This window comes from Gallinula chloropus (assembly GCF_964237585.1).
Source record: "Gallinula chloropus genome assembly, chromosome: 10".
Taxonomy (NCBI): Eukaryota; Metazoa; Chordata; class Aves; order Gruiformes; family Rallidae; genus Gallinula; species Gallinula chloropus.
The window spans coordinates 6,083,636-6,102,893 of NC_140095.1; the positions used below are offsets into that span (position 1 = coordinate 6,083,636).

The following is a 19,258-nucleotide window of genomic DNA, read 5'->3' on the forward strand; positions in this document are numbered from 1 at the left end:
ACTTCCGTGACCTACATTGGTAGATGTGGAGGAAGGATTCACAGAGCCTGCTAGTGAATATAGGCTCGGGAAGGTCTCGGAAATACTGCTTCACCATATCTGCCACATCAAATGCTGACTGCCCCTCGTAGCACACGTTGTTTGGGTTGGTTTCATTCATTTCTCTTAAAGACAGAATCCTGGATTTAACACCGGATTTTCGGAACAGGCCCACCTGTGGGAACATAGCAAAGACAAAGGTAGGAGTCACAGGAATCAAATCTCAGCCAAGTCAGTCACAGAGTCACACGATGTTGGGAGTTGGAAGGGACCTCAAAAGATCACCCAGTCCAACCCCCCTGACAGAGCAGGATCACCCAAACTAAATGATACAGGAATGCATCCAGGCAGGTTTGAGTGTCTCCAGAGAAGCAGACTCCCCAACCTCTCTGGGCAGCCTGTCCCAGGACTCACTCTCACAGTGAGAAAATTCCTGCTTACATTCACATGGAGCTTCCTGTGCCCCAGCTTGCACCCGCTGCCCCTTGTCCTATCGCTGCCATCACTGAGAAGAGCCTGGCTCCATCCTCCTGACTCTTGCCCTTTACATATTTATAACTTTATAATTGGTCCTTTGCTTTCCTTTTGGAGCTAAGACCCTATGGAGTGGGATCTAACACCACATGCTTTTGTATCATTAGAGCAGCACAGATATTCCTCCAGGCTAACTGTGGCTAACGCCCACAGAACCAGCTGTAAAAGAAATTTTCATGTGAGAGACAGCTTTAATGTTTGCTAGCTAACTTATTTAATGCAAAATTACTCTTTTTATCTTTTAAATTCCTTGGCATCTCTCAGTTGAGCACGCTACGGTCACAGCTAGTGCACCGACTGTGTCCATCCAAAAGCAAATGTCCACTGATGCTGTGCTGGAGCAAACGAGCTCACTGTGAGGGCCACAAGGGTCAGGTTTGACAGCTGATACGTCTGAAGCATCTAATACCTCCACGGGCTGGCAAATGGTAACTATGGGTCTGTGGGAAGTTGGGATTTTATTTATGTCACTGGAGTGTCAGATAAACATCTAGAGCTGGAAGTCTCCCCTGAAGTCCATCTCAGCACAGCTTCTGCTGAAAGCTTGCCCGTGGGCCACTGAGACGGTATGACAGTCATCACTTCACTCCTGGTAACTCAGAGATACCTTCGTAAGGCAGCTGCCAGTGTGTGCCACCAAACAGCCCTGTGACCTCACAGGGTGCACTCTGCCTACCTCAGCGTGACACCACACACCTGTACAATTGCAAAGCATGGGGGGAACCCCAAAACAGCTCTTTCTTTAACTGACATGTCCCATCTCACAGGGTGTCCCGTTCCTGCACGGGTGTCACCGCCATGTCATAGGCAGCACCCACTCCCACTGCTGTGCTCACATCTCCAGGCAGTGGACAAACAGGGGTTTGGGATCCAGAGGAGATGCTGCAGGCATTGCCCTCAGGTGCTTCCTGTGTCTCTGCCTAGCCATACTGTGCAGCAGAAACATTGCCATGTCGCTTGGCCCCAGGACAGAGGAGTAACAGTACCGTGGGGCAGGTTTACTTCCCAAGGGAGCAGAGACAAGGTGCTGCACCAGGAGAAGCAGCTCAACTGCCTGCCTGAGAGACTGGACCGGAGGTGATTTCAGCGAGGCCAGGTGCAAAAACACGACACAGGACTGAAGGCATTCCCAGAAGGAAACAGCATCAGTATTGCCTTGCAGGCCCCACTCAGACTTACACATCCCTGCCTGTTCCAAGCCTTAGGAAGCAGGCAGGTCCCTCACAAAGCTGGGAGCAGAGGTTGGCTCCCTGGAGCAGAACTGTTTACAGACATGGAGCTACTCTGGGCTGTCCCAAGCTCATACCTGGTCAAGAAAGTGGCTCCTCAGGTAGTCCAGTGCTTGCAGTATGCCGTTAGGCAGCGGGCGGCTTGTTCGCTGAACGTTCAGAAGCAGAGGAACCCCAAACACGTTCTTGTCCTTGTAGTCAGCGGCTTTTATCTTTCTAATGAACTTTGGTATGGTCCTGAAAACAAAACCCAGCGCCTTCAGCTCCCTGGCTCTCCAGCACAGCTCCTCCTGCTACTTCAGTTCCACGTGTGGAAAAGGGCTTAGTCACCCTAACTGCATTTGGATGTCCTAACTGTGCTTAGTTACACATCCCCGCTGTGCCTGCCACACACAGCATCATAAGACAGGGGGAGATCATTACGGGTGGTCACAGGCGTGACTGTCTCACCTCAAAGTTGAGGTTAGCTTCAGTACAGCACCCTCATGTGCACTAGGGGCTGGTCCTTATGGACACTGCAGGCTTTTTTCCACTTCCTTCCATGCTCAAGTCCCAGCTCCCTGTCACAAGATGGGAACTAACTGGTACCTCTGAGTTCTGCGAGTGACTGAATTTGTCCCTGGTTGAGTTCAAGCCAGGCCCTGGTGCTGACTGGCTGGATTTGCAGCCCAGCCAGCTGCCACCTCAGGCCCACAGTGTCCGGGAAGGACCTCTGACAGAGCCCTGCAAACAGGCAGATCGAAGGAGGAAAATTCCAACGACCACCAGTGAAAGTGCAGTCCTCAGGAGAGGACTCCTGGAGCCACTGAAATAACCACAAAAATGCTGGGGATTTGACAGGATGAAACTCCTCATTGGGGGGCAGGTGTAATCCAGGCTGATGAGGAGATTCACCCGCACACATCAAACCCTCTTCCCAACGCAGGTCGTATTAGCGTTAGATGACTTACCAGTTCCAGCCCTGCTTACTGGAAGGGGAGTATCTGTCCATGAGAGCCGTGAGTCTCAGCAGAGCCAGCTTCTGTGTCCGGGCTAGCTGGGCAGCTGCCTGGCCATCCATCTGGATGGAGAGGCTTTCCAAGTTCACACTGTCCTCTACAGACCAGTGTCGCTTCTCATGCCTAGGAGATAAATATTGCTCAAGCTTAGGACTGTTTCCATCATCCCTGTTGTTAGCTTCCTGCCTGTAAGCGTGAAGCACCTAAGGCTCTGAATGACTGGCATTCCCCAGACACCACACCATGAGCTGCATTTAAGCAAGGTACCCCTCACCTAGGAGGCACTCTGGCAACGCACAATGCTTCAGAGAGAAGCAGAGCAAGCAAGCTGTGAAGTCTGACTGCAAACATCCAAGTGCTCACACAGATTATGAGCACTCTACTTTCACACGAGGTCAGAGCAGATGTAGACACCAGTGTACCCACAGACCAGCAGTACCTGGCTCCAGCAGTGCAGACCCTGCTGCCCACAACAGCCTTGCTAAGGGAGACTTCGGTCGGGAAAAGCAACTGCATTTTGAGTGGAGAGAATCAACAAGGAAGAGTTCCCAAGGGGCAATCTACTGGGGAACCCAGGGATGGCTGACCTGTTGGGCTTTTTGGAGTCTGTCATGTATGCCAGGCCTGCAGAGCTGACCGCCTTGCCCAGTTCATGGCTACTCTCTCCTGTAGTTTTTGGTAGGTCTGCTGTCCTGTCTTCCAAACCCTCTGCTTCGAGACAGGTTTCTCTAGGCAAGGATGGATACAAAGAGGTCGAGTCACTGGCAAAGTCCGAATCCCCCTCATCTGAGAACTTCTCTGTCCACTGATCAACCAACTTCTTGAGACCATTGACATCTTCTATAACATTGTTCAGGTCTGAAAAAACATCATCATCACCCACGTGTGCTGCCTCCAAAGGATCAAGTTCGATGTTGGGCATGTTGTCATACACACTCAGCCTGTTACTTGTGCATGAAAGGGGACTCCTGGGGGCTCTGGACTCCTTGGAACTGCTTCTGCTCCGGCTCCTCCTACACCCATGGAAACTCCCAGTTCTCCAGTTGACAGAAGAGTTGTCTACTGGAGACAGGGAGCTGTTCGTAAGTGCTTTGGGGAAAGTGCCAGGTTTATGGCCTTGTGGTATTTGAAATATCTGGTTCCTTTGTAACTTCATGTCATTTTTTAGGTTTTGCTGAGAAAGATCATCCCACAGCAAAAGCTTGCTAGAATCCAGGTCCTGTGCACACACCTCCCTTCTTTCACAGCGGCTTCGTGGCTTTATTACAGGACTTGGAGTGCTCACTGTGCTGCTGTTTTCAGGCTGATTGCTGCTGTTGCAATGCTGGGGAGAAAAGGAAGAATTGGTCTTTGTCTGGGAGCCAGAGAGGTCGGAAATGTTTACACAGTTCAGCATCTTCATCTTTTCTTCATTAAGTCCTTCCAGAAGAACAGGTTCACTTATTATGGGTTTGGTCTTTGACTGACCGCTCCTTAAGTTGCAGCTTCTTAAGTGCAGCTTCTCCATTTTCTTTAAAAGACTCTTCCTCTTCTTATATGGTGACTTATCCGAAAGCTTCTCCTCACTGGTGATACTTAAAAATTCACTGGGGGGAGGAGAGCAACTAAAAGTAGAGTCTTGTGAAACCACCTTAACCGAGGAACATCTTGAGGAGCTCGTGCTGGTTTCCACATCTTCAAAAGGTTTTGTGCAGCTCACAGTGTCGCTGTCACCACTGCTGGTACTGTGAATTGAGGACGCATCATGCTTCTCACCATGACCCAGGAAGACAGTATCCTCGTTGCTGCTGCTCTTCAGTGTTGGGCTGCCTGGGACTGAGGCACTAGCCCCTTCCTCTACTGGGAAACCTTCTAGGCTCTCGATACGCGACCATCTCTGACTGGACCTCTCATAAGCCCATTTATTACTTATTGCACAAGGTTCATCATCTTCAGAGTCGTCACTCTTAGAGAAGGAGAGAAAAAAAAAGGTACAGTTGAAGGACAAAGCATGGCAAACTTTAAATTACCAAAAAATGTAACAAAAAAAGGAGACTTAAATTCTGTGCTTGCCTCCAAACCCCCAGACCAACAGACAGAAATGTAACCACTTGGCTACTGAAGGGCCACCCTGAGCAATGTTATTTGACAAACACCCTGACAACTGACTCCCAAGCATGCTGACAAATCCAGTAACTGTACCACAGGAAAAGGTGAGAGATCTGATCTGAGGAAAAAAAAATCTGTTTTGCAGCAGATCCAAGGGTTTTCAAAGATAACGGTGTTGGATTTGCATGGCCTTTCCTATAGCCAAGTAAATCAAATGCTCTTTCACATTTCTGTGACCAAAACTAATCTATTTTCAGGTAAAGAAGCATTTGGCTGTGAGACTGTGGCAACACCAATATCTGGCACATGTCTTGGAGACCTCAGCCCCACCAGCCATTTTGCCCCAGGCGCTCCTATCCAGCTGTAACGGCTGGATGTCTAACACTGGCAATGGGCATTGTCCATTTTAAGTTCTTATCTTTGTTTAGTTGATAAGAGTGAAATTTCACTTCAGGCCTTAAACAAGATGTGAAACTCCTTAGGAAAGTAACAAAAGACATTCTGAGGTTGGGCCCTGCTGTGACTATTGGCCAGTAATGGGTGTCAAATTATTTTTAAAAGCTGTCTCAAACCCAGCACAAAGCTACAGATGGACATCACATAATTTCATGATGTCTCCATCGCTGTGCTTTTTGTCAGAGAATGTAAAGAGAAGAGTTTTGCAGGATGGAAGAGAACGAGAAGTTCAGAAACTGCTTCATAGAATCATAGAATCACAGGGGTTGGGAGGGACCTCGAGAGCTCATCGGGTCCAAGCCCCCTGCCAGAGCAGCTCCCCAGCTCATACTGCACAGGTCAGCATCCAGACGGGTCTTGAATCTCTCCAGAGAAGGAGACTCCACACCCCCTGGGCAGCCTGTCCCAGGGCTCCCTCACCCTCACTGGGGAAAAGTTCTGCCCCATGTTGGTGCAGAACTTCCTGTGCTCCAGCTTGCAGCCATTGCCCCTTGTTCTGTCCCCACAGACACTGAAAAGGGGCTGGGCAATTCCCCCTGCATCCCATACTTAAGATATTTATAAACATTTTTAAGGTCCCCCCTTAGTCTTCTTTTCTATAGACTGAACAGTCCCAGCTCACTCAGCCTTTCCTCATAGGGGAGATGCTCCAGGCCCTTAATCATCTTCATAGCCCTTCTCTGGACTATCTCCAGGAGATCCCCTTTTTTTTTTTTATCCCAGGGAGCCCAGAACTGGACACAATACTCCAGATGGGGCCTGACCAGGGCAGAGTAAAGGGGGAGGATCACCTCCTTTGACCTGCTGGCCACACTCCTCCTGATGCACCCCAGGATCCCATACTCCTTTTAAAGCCAGGTTTTGATATGAGAGCGAAACAGACTTTGAACGAGCTCACTAGGTATATTTTACAAGCATACCCGCTTCCTCTGATGGCTGATTTCCACTTTCATTGAGGCACACTTGTTCAGGGTGTTCAACCGTCTAGGGTGTAAGCAAAAAGACAGAAGCTTTACAGTTAAACTATTATTTCATTTATTTGTGTGTTTATTTGATTGTTTGTAGCATATTTATTTATTTAGAGGCTGGAGCTTTGCCTGCTAAACAAGCTCATACTTAGTCTGACTTTGCACCGATGATGCAGTTTGGCTTGTGTGCTGTGAAGAGCTGCAATGACTTCAAAACAATGACTTCAAATCAATACCTGCATTTCTCACTCCAAAAAAAAGAATAATCAGGAAAACAAAACAGAAAATGTGTCTCCTCTGCAGGTCATTTTTGCTGTTTATCTCCTGGAAGAGCTCTGGGGAAGTCACAGGAGAGCCCTGCACTCTGTCACATGTGAGCAAACTGTCGTGTGACCATACAGAATCAGAGATTCACAGAATTGTAGGGGTTGGAAGGGACACACACTCCCACCCCCCCCAGACATCATTGAATCCAACCCCCCTTCCAAAACAGGGTCCCTAGGACAGGTTGCACAGGTCAGCATCCAGACGAGTCTGGAATATCTCCAGAGAAGTAGACTCCACAAATCCCTGGGCAGCCTGTAATATGCTTGTGGGGAACTTATATAAGGAAAAGCATTTTCACTGTAAGGGTGATGGAGCCCTGGGACAGGCTGCCCAGAGAGGCTGGGGAGTCTCCTCTGGAGACATTCAAACCCGTCTGGATGTGTTCCTGTGTGATTTAGTCTGGGTGATCCTGCTCTGGCAGGGGGGGTTGGCCTCGATGGTCTTTCGAGGTCCCTTCCAACTCCTGACGTTCCGTGTCTCTGTGATTCTGTGAACTGGTTATTCCTTCCCAGCCTGCAGACATTTTACATTATGGAGAAGGCGGCTCTGGTGCTTAGCATAGCGTCACTGAGCCCTCTGCTGAAGATGATGTGCAGACACACACTTAATATACCTTTCAATTCTTAAAACACCCAGTGGTGCTGAAGTATGTGCTTAAGTGATTTCCTTCAGTCACAGCATTGGTGACTTTGTTGGTCTGACAAAAACTAAGGCACAAAAAGATGAATGGCAAACAACTGGAGCCTGAAGGTATTAAAGATGATTCATAATTACCACTTACCTGAACAGTGATTCAATCGCATCTCCATCTAAAAACTCATGATCTCTCCTCACAGTTTTAACATCAATGGGAAACTGCATATCTGTAAACACAGAAGGTGAATCTGAAATCCAGGTTATAACTGCAAAGACTGAATTTTGCAACATATTTCTCATAGGTGAAGTACATCTAAATCTATTCCTATACCTATGTATGCACGCCCGTGTCCGTCAAGTCAGTGAGGCTCAGTTCCTCGGAGCAAGCGCGAGAGCAAAGGCAGGTATCTGCTGGCTGTTCTCACTTACAGGTAGACAGGTACCTGCTCATTCCCAGGAGCTTGCAGTGACCAAGTGCTACAGCCAGGAAAGGCAAAATCCAGAACTGCTTTGGAACGTTCCCTGCCCTTTCTGCCTTCATGTGCAGTACAAAGCTAGGAGGACTGTACATGGGCTTTGCTGATGGCAAGGTACAGCGCAGCTCGTGGCGTTGCTCTTCGAGCTGTAGGGAGCCCGACAAACCATGCTGTGCTTGAAGCTAGTCCATACACCCACTGAGGAATGCGGTGATTCAGCTGCTGGGATTTAAGCCTTGCAGATGAGGGGAACCACTGAGATTCATCAGCATTGTCTTGGCTTAGTTTTTAAACTCATTTTCCCAGCCAAGCCAGGACACAAAGAGTTCGCTCTCCAGAAGCAAAGCAATGTACATTTCCAACAGACCACAAGACTGGCAGCTTACAGAAGGAAACCTGGTGGCCTCAAACAGGAAGCATTTCCACGAGATGTCTTGTTTCATAGGTCAGAGCTTTCAGATTTGGTTCTACTGCTTGGCTTGCAAGTTTTAATTTTGCAATGAACGGGGAAGGTAGGAAGGAGAGCAGGCAGAAGTCACCATTACTTCTTGTAACTTCTTGTGATTCTCTCTCTTAAGAATTAGCTTTTGTTCCATTCAGTGCTTGTAAGGACAAGCATATTTTAAAGAACAGCTTTGAGGTGTAGGCAGAAGCATTGTCTGAAAATTATACAAGTTCTCAACAAATCCCTATCTCCTCCTCTGTAGTTTTAACAACATGGAAGCATGCTGAAATTGCATTGGCCAACTGGACAACTGCTTCTGTGTATCTGTTTCAAAAACTGAGGATTGCAAGATGATTTTTCCAACATTCTTTTCCAAAGCACCAATAAAACAATCTTGCTCAAGACCACAGGCTGGAGAGCCTTAGATGAGTTTTGGCTGCAAACAGTGAGTGAGAAAAAAAACCCAACACTCCAAGGAAAAGAACCTGAGAAAATTATAAGCAACTAAAAAAAACAAAATCACAAAAGCAGAAACTTGACCAAGTTACAGTCTAACAATATCCAGGAAGGATTTGGTCCTTTACAGCATCCTCCTGAGTCCCTGCTAACCTAAGGTGTCACTTCTGCAAGAACACATGGCAGGTCGTTGTGATTTTTCTACAGGTTGGCATGAAGATAGTACAGGCTTTGGAGGTGCTTCCATCAAAGGTGCCAGGTTCTGAGATATCATTTATGGAAACAACTCTACTTGAATTCAGCATCTTGGCAATTTTTGGGGGGGTCATACCTTCAAACAGCTGAGCGTATTGGGGAAACCCAGCAGCTCTCAGCCAGTCGCAGGCTTCTCTGGCTTCGATTTCTGCAATGAGAACATGAAATTGCTCATTCATGGTGCTCACAAGAAGCAGAGCTTTCTCAGACTAAGCGAGCTAATTTTATCTGCTGGATTCTCAGTGCATCTTGAATATGAAAGTTCTGTTAGTATATTGCTACAAGGGAAGAAACTCTTGTATCCAGCTCACTTGCGTGTGCTCTGGAGTAGTCACTCCAGCATAGGATTGACAGCGAACATACTAGAGTGTAGATACGAGCACATACTCGAGATGTCACACATCGTGTACATCAGCTACCCCTGTGTTTGGACAGTGCAGCATCTGTTCTGTGTCGAAATGAGTCACCAGAGAAGGGTGTGTGATACACATGTCTATGCCCTCGCGCAGCAAAGCCCATTCATGCATTCCGGTTCTGGGAGATGATGATAAGACTCAAACAAATCCTATAAATACACTTTAAATGCTATCACAACATTAATAACGCTGGGCACAGCAGTGCATGACGTTCCCAGAACTAGAGTTCTCAGGAGTACCTGTTGCTAGGGTCTATCAATATTTATTTCCTTGCCAACTACCCACGCAACTTGGCAGTCACTCCAGCTCAGCAGATGTCAAGAATTAACTGCTCGCTTTTGTGACAATCCATAAAGCCCTATGGCCAATACCCCAACATTCCCACTGGAGCAGAACATAACTTCACAGCATTCACCACATTCCTCAAAAACATAAACGTGGTTGGGAGGAGCACAGGCCAGCGGGCTCTAAACTCTGCAAATAGTAGAAATTTCTGGGTCTGCTGAAGGAGAGGATTCCCATACCACATGTTTTGCATGAAGGCACCACAGACACCAGAAGGCAAAGACTCCATGGAAAGAAATGCTTCAAAACTCCCTTAAAATCAAACGTGCTCTGTAGAGAGGAATGTTTTGAAAGCACCTTAAAAAGTAGCATGTGAGGCTAGTGGAGCAGCCCTGTTTCTTAAAACTGCTTTCTTTACACTCAAAGATGTAGATTACGAGGCAGTTCCCATCATACACACCTCCTCAAATGCCCTGCTGCTTTGCTCTAACTTCTCAGTTGTAAGACATCAGTGCAACTGACTGAAGAAACTCATCAAAAAACTTACAGAACTGCCATGATTTTATTATTCTACTTCTAAACTTTAAATTATTTCCATTATCACTTGAATAATTTGGACAATGCCATCCATAACAATGGCTTTCCTGTGCAGAACTCTATGGCTTTTTCATCTGAGAATAAAGTGATATCAGGGGATGATAAGGACATTTCTACATAAAACAGATGCGTGACTCCTTTTTTTTCCCCAAGCTGCAGAACAGAAACTAATTTCTTCCACAATAGCCTCTATACACTATTCCTACCTTTATTACTATACTTAGTGCCGTAATTTATCATCATCTTTATCATAACACAGCATTTACTGAATACCAAGACAGGGGACTGATAAAACACAAGCATTGTACTCACAGAGCAAAATAGGAAAGAAAAAGAACTCTGTAGAACAGAGGCGAGGGGGTGACCAGCCTCCACAAAGACAAAGCGATTTTCACTCAGCCAGACCCAGCAGACTCACTGACCCAGCTCAGCTGTGGAGCAGCTCTAGCTGTGGAGAAGCTCTAGCTGTCCTCATGGCAGCCCAGTCCACATACCAGCCTTCCGGAGCGCTCTGGGAGAGGGACTGTGCAGGGGTTGGAGCTTCCCCAGTTCCCAACACATTAAAGCTGAACTCTATTTTTAGAGCAAACCCCGCTGTGAGCAGTGATGCTACTAAGAACAGGCTAGAAAGTATTTTGCAGCCAGTGATGACATTGGAATGACTATGACAGAATACAGTGAATGACAGGATGTGAATGAACACCATGGCAAGATGGCCTCTTCCATGGGACAAGGACATGTGATGTAAATACCTTTACACAGACCCACATTGCAATGCCCCTGCTCTGCTAGGTGTCAACACTCATACATTCTTGGTCTACAATTATTTGAGCACTAACATAAGAACCAAAAGGGTCCTGCTGACACCTCTGTATTTCAGGGACGTCTATGCTGCCTCCTTTCAGTGCCACTAGAAATTAAAGTCATAAAGGGATGATGGATGCCTAGGAATGTTGCTCTGATGAAAGGAAACTCCCAGACCAGCTTGCCTTACTATGATAATGATCAAGAGGAGAGGAGGAAATAAAAAGGAAATAAGAAGTAATTGCTCAGAAGGAAATAACTGCTCTCCACAGGGCTGCACTCAGCACTGGCAGGCAAGACTGCTTGACTTTTATGGCACGTGCAGCATGAAAGATGAAAGAAAACTTGTTAGAGAGTAATGGTGGGATACAGATGAAGCAGCCCAGAGGTACTTTCCGTCAGAGACCCCAGAGAGGTCTAAAGCTCTGTGAATGAAAGTCACATAGACATAAGAGTAATAACCATGAGTAGCTTTAACAGCTAGCACTAACATACCCACCTCGGGCAGCAGCTGCTACATGCGTGCAACAGATACTTGGAAACCCTGCCCCGATGGAGCAGCGCTGGCCACTTGCACGGTGCTTCAAGGTGTGCATTTAAAAGTGGCCAAAGGTCAGTTTCCAATGTAAGATTCCTTCCCAAAGTGCCCAGTTTGATGGCACCCACACAGCCTCTCCTCCCCATCCCTCCTCTCCTTCCCCCAAGAACAGAGAAGAAAGGACTGACCTTGATGTATGTATTGCACCAAACTGGAAGGCAACAGGAAAAAAAACCCGAATAATTTTGTTCTTTTTGTCATTATAGGGAAGATTTCTTTCCTACGTGGCACTAATCCTCCTACAATGGCAGCAGACAAGCAGACGCCCAGAGCCCTGCCTCAAAACCTGCTCTCTCTGGCACAGCACCACCAGTGCAGTGAGATGTTGCTGCCTCCCCCATCACCAACCATCCCGAGCTATCACCACCCCCAGCCTCCTCCAGAACCGGAGCCAAGAAGCACCGGGCGTGCTTGGCAGTGTCTCTACGCCATGCGCTGAGGCCCTTTACACAGCAGCTTCAATCCTGCCATTACTGGTTGTGCTGGCAGTGGAGGAAGTGACAAGGCTTCTTCAGGGTCCATTTGAAGGTAAAATGAGGAGTTTCCCATAGCAGCTTCCCGGTCTGTGTATCTTGCTGGGGCTGTAAAAATTCCTACCGCTCCCCTCTGACTTACAGCTGCTAATAAGGGATTTGGTGCTATAGATACATACAAGTGCTGCACTAGAACTGTGGCTTCTCGAAGACCTTTAGAACTTGATTATACCTGTGACTGACAGTATTTTGAAGAGCTGGTTTTCCTTCAGTCATGTCCTCTCACTGAAAGAGTCTGAACACTCTGTCTACCCCAAGCTGGCGGCTCAGCTGCGGTGCTTTCGAAGCAGGCTGTTTGTGCTGACCAGGGTGAGCAGTCAGGGACTTGTAAAACTGTCAAACGCTCCCAGAGTTGACACGGATCATAAATAAGTGGAAATGTTTATTCTCTTGTCCCTTGTGCAATGTAAAATAGCAAAGCCTAATTGAACTTTATTAACTCACTTGAAGAAGAGGGGAAAAAAAAAAAAAGGCTTGCTGCTTGGAATTTTGCCAGGATAATTTAGGCTCCATGCAGATAGTGAATATAAATGTCTGGAAAATGAAAAGGCTGAGCTATTTGTCCTTTCGTTCCTGCTTTACTACCACACTGATGTTTTGGAACTGCGGCCAACTCTTCAGTTATCACAGCTGGGAACTGCAATGTATCCCAGTACTTGGTGGCAATTTTAATTGCATCTTTATCCAGCTCCTCGGCATTAGCTTCCCAAGCTGATTACCCGGACTCCCCAGCTGACATTAGGATCTTTGCTCAGGTCCTTGTCATTACCCTCCCGTGTCAGTTACTGGGACCCAGACAACTTTAAAGGCATTTTCTTCTCAGAGCACATTAACCGGCTTGTCAGTGTTGGCTGATCTTTTAATTGTTCTACGTAAGCTGGAGAAAGTAGTGTTTGCTTCACAAGAATTTCAAAGGGCTTGAGAGAATTAGGTATGTAATGCCCATCAACTTTGGGAGAAACTCCCCAATTTCTAAACCCACACTTGAAAATTCTTACCCAAGTAAGTGGGGTGAGAGACAGGGGATTTAAGGTCCTAGCAGCCTCGGGCCAGATATGTTGCTTCTCCATGCTTTGGTCCTGCTGGCTCTGCAACAGGAGCAGGCACAACATTTCTCTGGTGCAGAAGCTCCTTACAACTGTTTTTTTCTTTTTTACAGGACCCTTGTACGTGATTGAGAAACAAATAAGTGACGTGAAATTCCTAAGAGGAGCTGTGACAGGAGGGTAACTGCTTGTTCCCAATAGAACCAACATCAATAAACCCATAGCACAGAAGGAACAAAACCCAGCCAAGTGCATTGTCTGTGCTCCTTCGTCGTGTAGCACTAAGTTATCTTTATGTCTACAAAAAGCCAATAATGCCACTGCCTGTGACACACATTCAACCCACACGTTAGGGACTATTTAACCCATCAGAGGCTGGCTGGTGAGGGATTACATTTAAGAGAGTCAGATAATCAGCGCTGCTGCAGGTATGCAGTGCTGAGCCTGCTGACAGCTGTTGCTGAGTCCGGGTCGATAGACAATCTTTCACTTGGTCAATATACCCTAAAAAAATATATTGGTGTTCACATACCTGCAGCAAAGTCAGAAAAGCTGCTGAGTGTTTCCTAAATGCACCCAGCTATGCCTGCGAGGCATGCCGTGTTCTGCATCCCAAGCTGGGGTCACTGTAAGGGCAGGGGCTCTGGAGCAGGGACCCCAGGCTGAGCTTCAGCACCAGCACTGCTCCCTCACAGGGCACGGCTAGTGGCCCTGGCCTGGGGCCACCTCCTGGGCCCAGATCCCACACACATGTACAGCACCTTGTTGCACCGCAGGACGGATGTCTCATGGATATCTACCCACGTGGCATATCTGGCTGCACAGAATCACACCTCATTCCAGTTACCTGCATTCCTTCAGCGTGAAGGAGTAACTAACTGAAGGCAAATGAACCCTTCATGGCTGTGTTGCTGGCTCACCCCAGTGTTGGAACATTTCACCAATGCCATTTGGATAGACTGCTCAAGTTTTTACAAAACTCGTTACTGTACCATTATTGCCTTCCTATCAATATTGCTTCTATCCTCTCCCCCAAAAAATTAAGGCTGGTATTGCATCCTGCAAAGTAGATTCTCTGCCTAGCAGCAAAGTCTTTAACTACAGATGGAGCAGACCAGGAGCTGGGATCACTGATTGAATGCCAATGCCTGATCCCAGCTCCTGAGCGTGACCCAGCCACACGATGCGGCTGTGGTGCTGCAGTTAGGTCCCTTGCCACGGGTTTGCAGGGACCAGACAGAACCTTTAATTTTACTTTTACTTTGCTGATGTAGACTTGGTCTAGACAAAAAATAGTTTGTGGTCTGAAAACTTCATAGGCAGTTGAGCAATGGATCTGTGTGCTGCGAGCACCAGCGTGCTCTGTGACCCTGGCAGCTAACCAGCTTTCCCTGCCTTTGCTGTAGCTGATGCTGCTATGATTTTATTTTCTGCTTTTAATGTGCTGTTTTACTGACCTAACCTAATAGAGCCCTTCCCCCGCCAAAAAGCTGTGGATTGTCCCTTCTGTGGCATTAAATTTTAAAAGAAAAATTAAAAACACCTGATGTGATTCCTAAGCCAAGAAGAGCAACGCAAAATTGAAAATAAAAATACATGATCAGCCTTTACAACCTGAACAACCATCGTGTGGGGATGCCCAGCAAGGCACAGAGCATCCTGGAGGCTGGTCTTTGAAGAACATATCAAAAGTGCTGATACATTTAAAATTATTTTCCTGGAAGGTAGACTTAAATCACTAATAATTCTCTAGCTGCTGCATTGCAGTTCAACAGGGCATAGACACAAGTGTAAATGTCTGTGCAATAACTTCATGTAATGTGGAGGCTCTTACAGTTCAGAACCTGAAACACAGCGGAAGAAAAGGAGCTTGAATGCAGTGGATAAGCACAAATTTCCTGTCTGAAACAAGGATTCTTCTGGATTGTGTCTGTATTTTTTTTAAATGAAGATTTAAGAAGTTGTCATACATCTTTCTGTTAAATTTCATTCACCCAAATCTCATTTAGGTTCACTCTACCCTAATGAAGTTGCAATTTATAGGTGTGTTTCATTAGTGTTGGAGTTGTTTGTTTTACATGTAGCAATGAAATGCAAAATTTGCACAGACTTGTGGTTTCTTTTCCATGCAGTTGGTTCCTAAACCAGCAATCTACATTGCACAATAAAAAGGTGTTGGGTATCAGCACCAGGCTACACAATACCAAAAAAAAAAACATCAGGTAGTGTGATATATGGCATCTACCTGTGCTTAGCTAAGAAAGTGCTTTCTGCCAGACCCACCCAGAGCAGTGGGAACTGTACACTCCCTGCACTGATTAAATTCTCAGCTATGTGCTCGGGTTAGGAATGTATCATTTGAATCTAGGAATAACATCGGTAGACTGCATCCCCATGACAGAAATGCTCCAACTAGACCATGTGGTTTCTCTTCCTCACTCTCATCTTCCTCAATGTTTGCCATGAGATGACACTGCACAGCCCTAAAATGCTCATTTTCTCTCTCCTTTAGGTTGTTGTTAAGTTACTTTAACAACAAATGTAGGGCAAGATTCCCAGGGTTGTAGAAAAAGCCTACAGAAAATATTACAGGGGGCACTTCAGTATGGCACAGCATTGTGAAGAATTTCTGGAGGCTTTTCAGGAAGGAATCACATTCTCCTCTTGATGATATCACCCATCCTACAGTATGATTTATTGTGTCCAGTTCTGGGCTCCCTGATATAAAAAAGACAGGGATCTCCTGGAGAGAGTCCAGAGAAGGGCTACAAAGATGATTAAGGGCCTGGAGCATCTCCCCTGTGAGGAAAGGCTGAGTTAGCTGGGGCTGTTCAGCCTAGAGAAAGAAGACTAAGGGGGGACCTTAAAAATGTTTATAAATATCTTAAGGATGGGATGCAGGGGGAAATGGCCAGCCCCTTTTCAGTGTCTGTGGGGACAGGACAAGGGGCAATGGCTGCAAGTTGGAGCACAGGAAGTTCTGCACCAACATGTGGAAGAACTTTTCCCCAGTGAGGGTCCCAGAGCCCTGGGACAGGCTGCCCAGGGGGTGTGGAGTCTCCTTCTCTGGAGAGATTCCAGCCCCGTCTGGACACCGACCTGTGCAGTATGAGCTGGGGAGCTGCTCTGGCAGGGGGGTTGGACCCGATGATCTCTCAAGGTCCCTTCCAACCCCTACGATTCTATGATGAACCTGGACCTTCCCACCAGCCTCTGCCCAGAGGAGGCTCGGCCCACAGACCGTAGGGTTACACTCTGCAGAAGCTGGTCCTTCGCACCTCTGCCTGAAGTAGGAATTGCTGTTTTCACCAGGATGTCTGGAATGACATCATCTCAGTTTCAGAAGAGGCTTTTGGGCATTTTCACAGTGTGCCAAACCCTCTGCACCCAGCTGCCTGGCTGCAGACTAATGGTGCTGCCAACGGAGGTTGCTGTGCCAAAGGGAAAGAAGACAGAAAAGCTGTTCCCTACTCACCTGGGCTCTTCCCTTCCCTCTGTGCTGCTCACCAAGGTCCACTCCATTACCTACTCCTAAAGCTCCAAAGCTTACGCCATCATTTGACGCCTGGAAAATGGGATCTTCTCCCCAAATGGTTGGTCATTAGTGCTTGATTTCCGTTTCTGAAACCACTCCCCCTTGCTGAAGACTCTCCAGATCCTTTCTGGCAGGTTGCATTAACAGCCAACATAACTTGACCAAAATTCCAGCCACCAGCCTGCCGCAGGTCAGCACATGTACGGATTGTGTACGCGGTGTCTCCAAGCCAGTTACATTCCACCTTGCTTAGACACTGAGATTGCTCAAATATGGCAAAAAAACAATCCCAGGGCTGGGCACGTTAAACAACCTTAAAAAATACTGCATGAACAAAATCAATCATTTTCATAAATGAGCCTGTCGCCTCTAAATCCCTCTAGATCACATTGAACCAAAACTGTGCAACCCCAACCCCCCAAGTTACTGAAGTTATTTTGGACAGGCACTGTCCCAAGAAATGGAGTCACATCTCATTAAAGCCAAGCTTCTCACATATTTTAATTCTGATATCACTGGAATATTTCCCATGATGGCCTCACGCCTTTCTTCCCATCGCTCTCTTTTACCACCTCCCACAACAAACGCTTTTCAGGAATCAAAACTGAAAGGAATTGCATTTCTGACTTTCTCTTAGTAAGATCCCAGAGTAATTGTTTTCCATTTCCCTTCCTGATGATCTTGAGTTATCAGAGGAGATCAAAAACTATAACCTGAGCTGTGACTACACGAGTAGGCATCAAGGCAAGTATTTCTATGGAAACAAGTGCAAAGAAAAGCTGCATGATGGATTGTGGAGTTGGAGCAGCTGGGAGGAAAAATGCAGAACGAAACAAAGGCAACATATGAAGACAGAGTTAAAAGAGATGAATAGTAAAGGTAGTGGGGGAGAATTGTCAGTTACAAAGACAATTAATAAGCTTAATAGAAAAGGGTTTAAAATAGGAAATAATCAGATAAAACAAATTAAAAACAGGTTTAGGAAACTAAAAACTTCCCGACAGGGAAATCCATGGATTGAAAAGTATTTTCCCGAGGACAAAGACTGAAACTTTATCATCTGTGACTCAAGGCAGATTAGAAAAAGTGCTAGTATGTGTATTTCAGGGAACAAAGATGTATAAGCAAAAACCTGGGCTGCGGGGCTATTCTTCTTCTCCCGTGACAAGAGTGAGCTGAATAAAGTCTTTAACCTTGCTTAAAAAAGAGGAAAATAATACTGTTAAAAATAGATTCTTGGATACACCAAAGTGGTGTTGAGACAAAGACAAAACATTAACACATAGTATTAGAAAAGTAGCATCTGGTTATCATTCTGGTCTTTCCTTTCTGCCAGAAAGCATCTGTGTGAGAACAGGAGCATGAGAAAATAAGCACATTTAATGCCACCCTGAAATTAACAGTACATTCCCCATCTTCCCCAAAAATCAAGATTAAATGGTGTGGCTCCGAGTCAGTCAAAAAGCTGTTGGAGTGCAGCACACATCCTCATGGTTTGTACAGGCTGTAGGCATTCAAACCCACTCAGACCCGGTTCTTACAATCTTCACCATCACAAATCTTAAAGCGTGATTAAAATCTTTCAAATGGTGTTCACAGTATTTCCTCCACCTCCCCATCCCCTTTGCTTGCCTGCTTTCATTGGGACCTTTTGGTGAAACCTGTGGCAGATAAAGCCCTCACATTTCCAAGCTTGCGTTGGAAACACAGACCTGAACTCTAGAGATACTCCTGCTACGGGCTTCGGTCCATGACAAGGTCAGGTAATCATTAGTGCTCATTTTATGTCTTCCCTTCCAAACTGAGCCTTCAGGAGTTAGGTCACAATGATCTGAAAGGTCCTTTCCAACCAAGACAATTCCATGATTCTATAATGGTAGGAAATGTACCCCTTACCTCTTGTAGAAATCCCTGCAAAATAAAAACCAGGGACAATTCCACTTCCAATACCAGACACCAGAACTAGAAATAGAACACAACACACACACCCTTTTTTTAAGGGAAAGCTAAAGCATTTTTGTTATTCCTGCATCCCATAGAAGGAGTTGGTCCTTTTATACAGCTGTTTACCTGCTGCTACAGTAACCACCACTGCTCTGTGTTGTTATGAAGGGAAATATTGTGGAATTGCTGATCCTGAAACCCAGCACAGAGTATTGCCTTGCCCAGCAGGTGACAATGGCTCGGTCTGACCTTCACTCTTTTAAATCCCTGTGCTCCTATTCCCATTTAGATTGTGCAATCCAGTTCTCATCAGAGCAGGTCAAATCTCAAGCTGGAACTTCACTTTTGTCTTCTGTGGTTAAAAGTCAAGCATTTTTTTGAAGAGAAAACACTGTGCTATCACAATGAATTCCAGGGATTTTCTCAAGGATCTTTAATGGTTAGACTAAACAAATTGAAGACATCTTCCAGAGCTAGTGAAGTTCCTAAAACGTGGGTGAGAGAATGTCGCAACAAAGAACGTAAGATCTTGTTTCATAGACTTGCCAAGAATGCTTAACTTGAAAAGAAACTCAGGAGAATTGTGCTTGTAG

The 19,258-nt window shown here is 46.3% G+C and overlaps 1 protein-coding gene across 1 annotated transcript in view; it reads right to left on the bottom strand.

The window, feature by feature from the left end:
- LOC311195459 (rho GTPase-activating protein 7-like) overlaps positions 1 to 19,258 on the bottom strand; it is a gene marked incomplete at both ends in the record, with an annotated part of 51,326 nt that overhangs the window by 3,056 nt on the left and 29,012 nt on the right. The window contains 7 exons of the mRNA XM_084268867.1: positions 16 to 214; positions 1,880 to 2,039; positions 2,753 to 2,923; positions 3,388 to 4,745; positions 6,265 to 6,328; positions 7,421 to 7,502; positions 8,984 to 9,055. Of these exons, the coding sequence (XP_084124993.1) occupies positions 16 to 214; positions 1,880 to 2,039; positions 2,753 to 2,923; positions 3,388 to 4,745; positions 6,265 to 6,328; positions 7,421 to 7,502; positions 8,984 to 9,055 (2,106 nt within the window). The remainder of the gene's footprint in view (positions 1 to 15; positions 215 to 1,879; positions 2,040 to 2,752; positions 2,924 to 3,387; positions 4,746 to 6,264; positions 6,329 to 7,420; positions 7,503 to 8,983; positions 9,056 to 19,258) is intronic.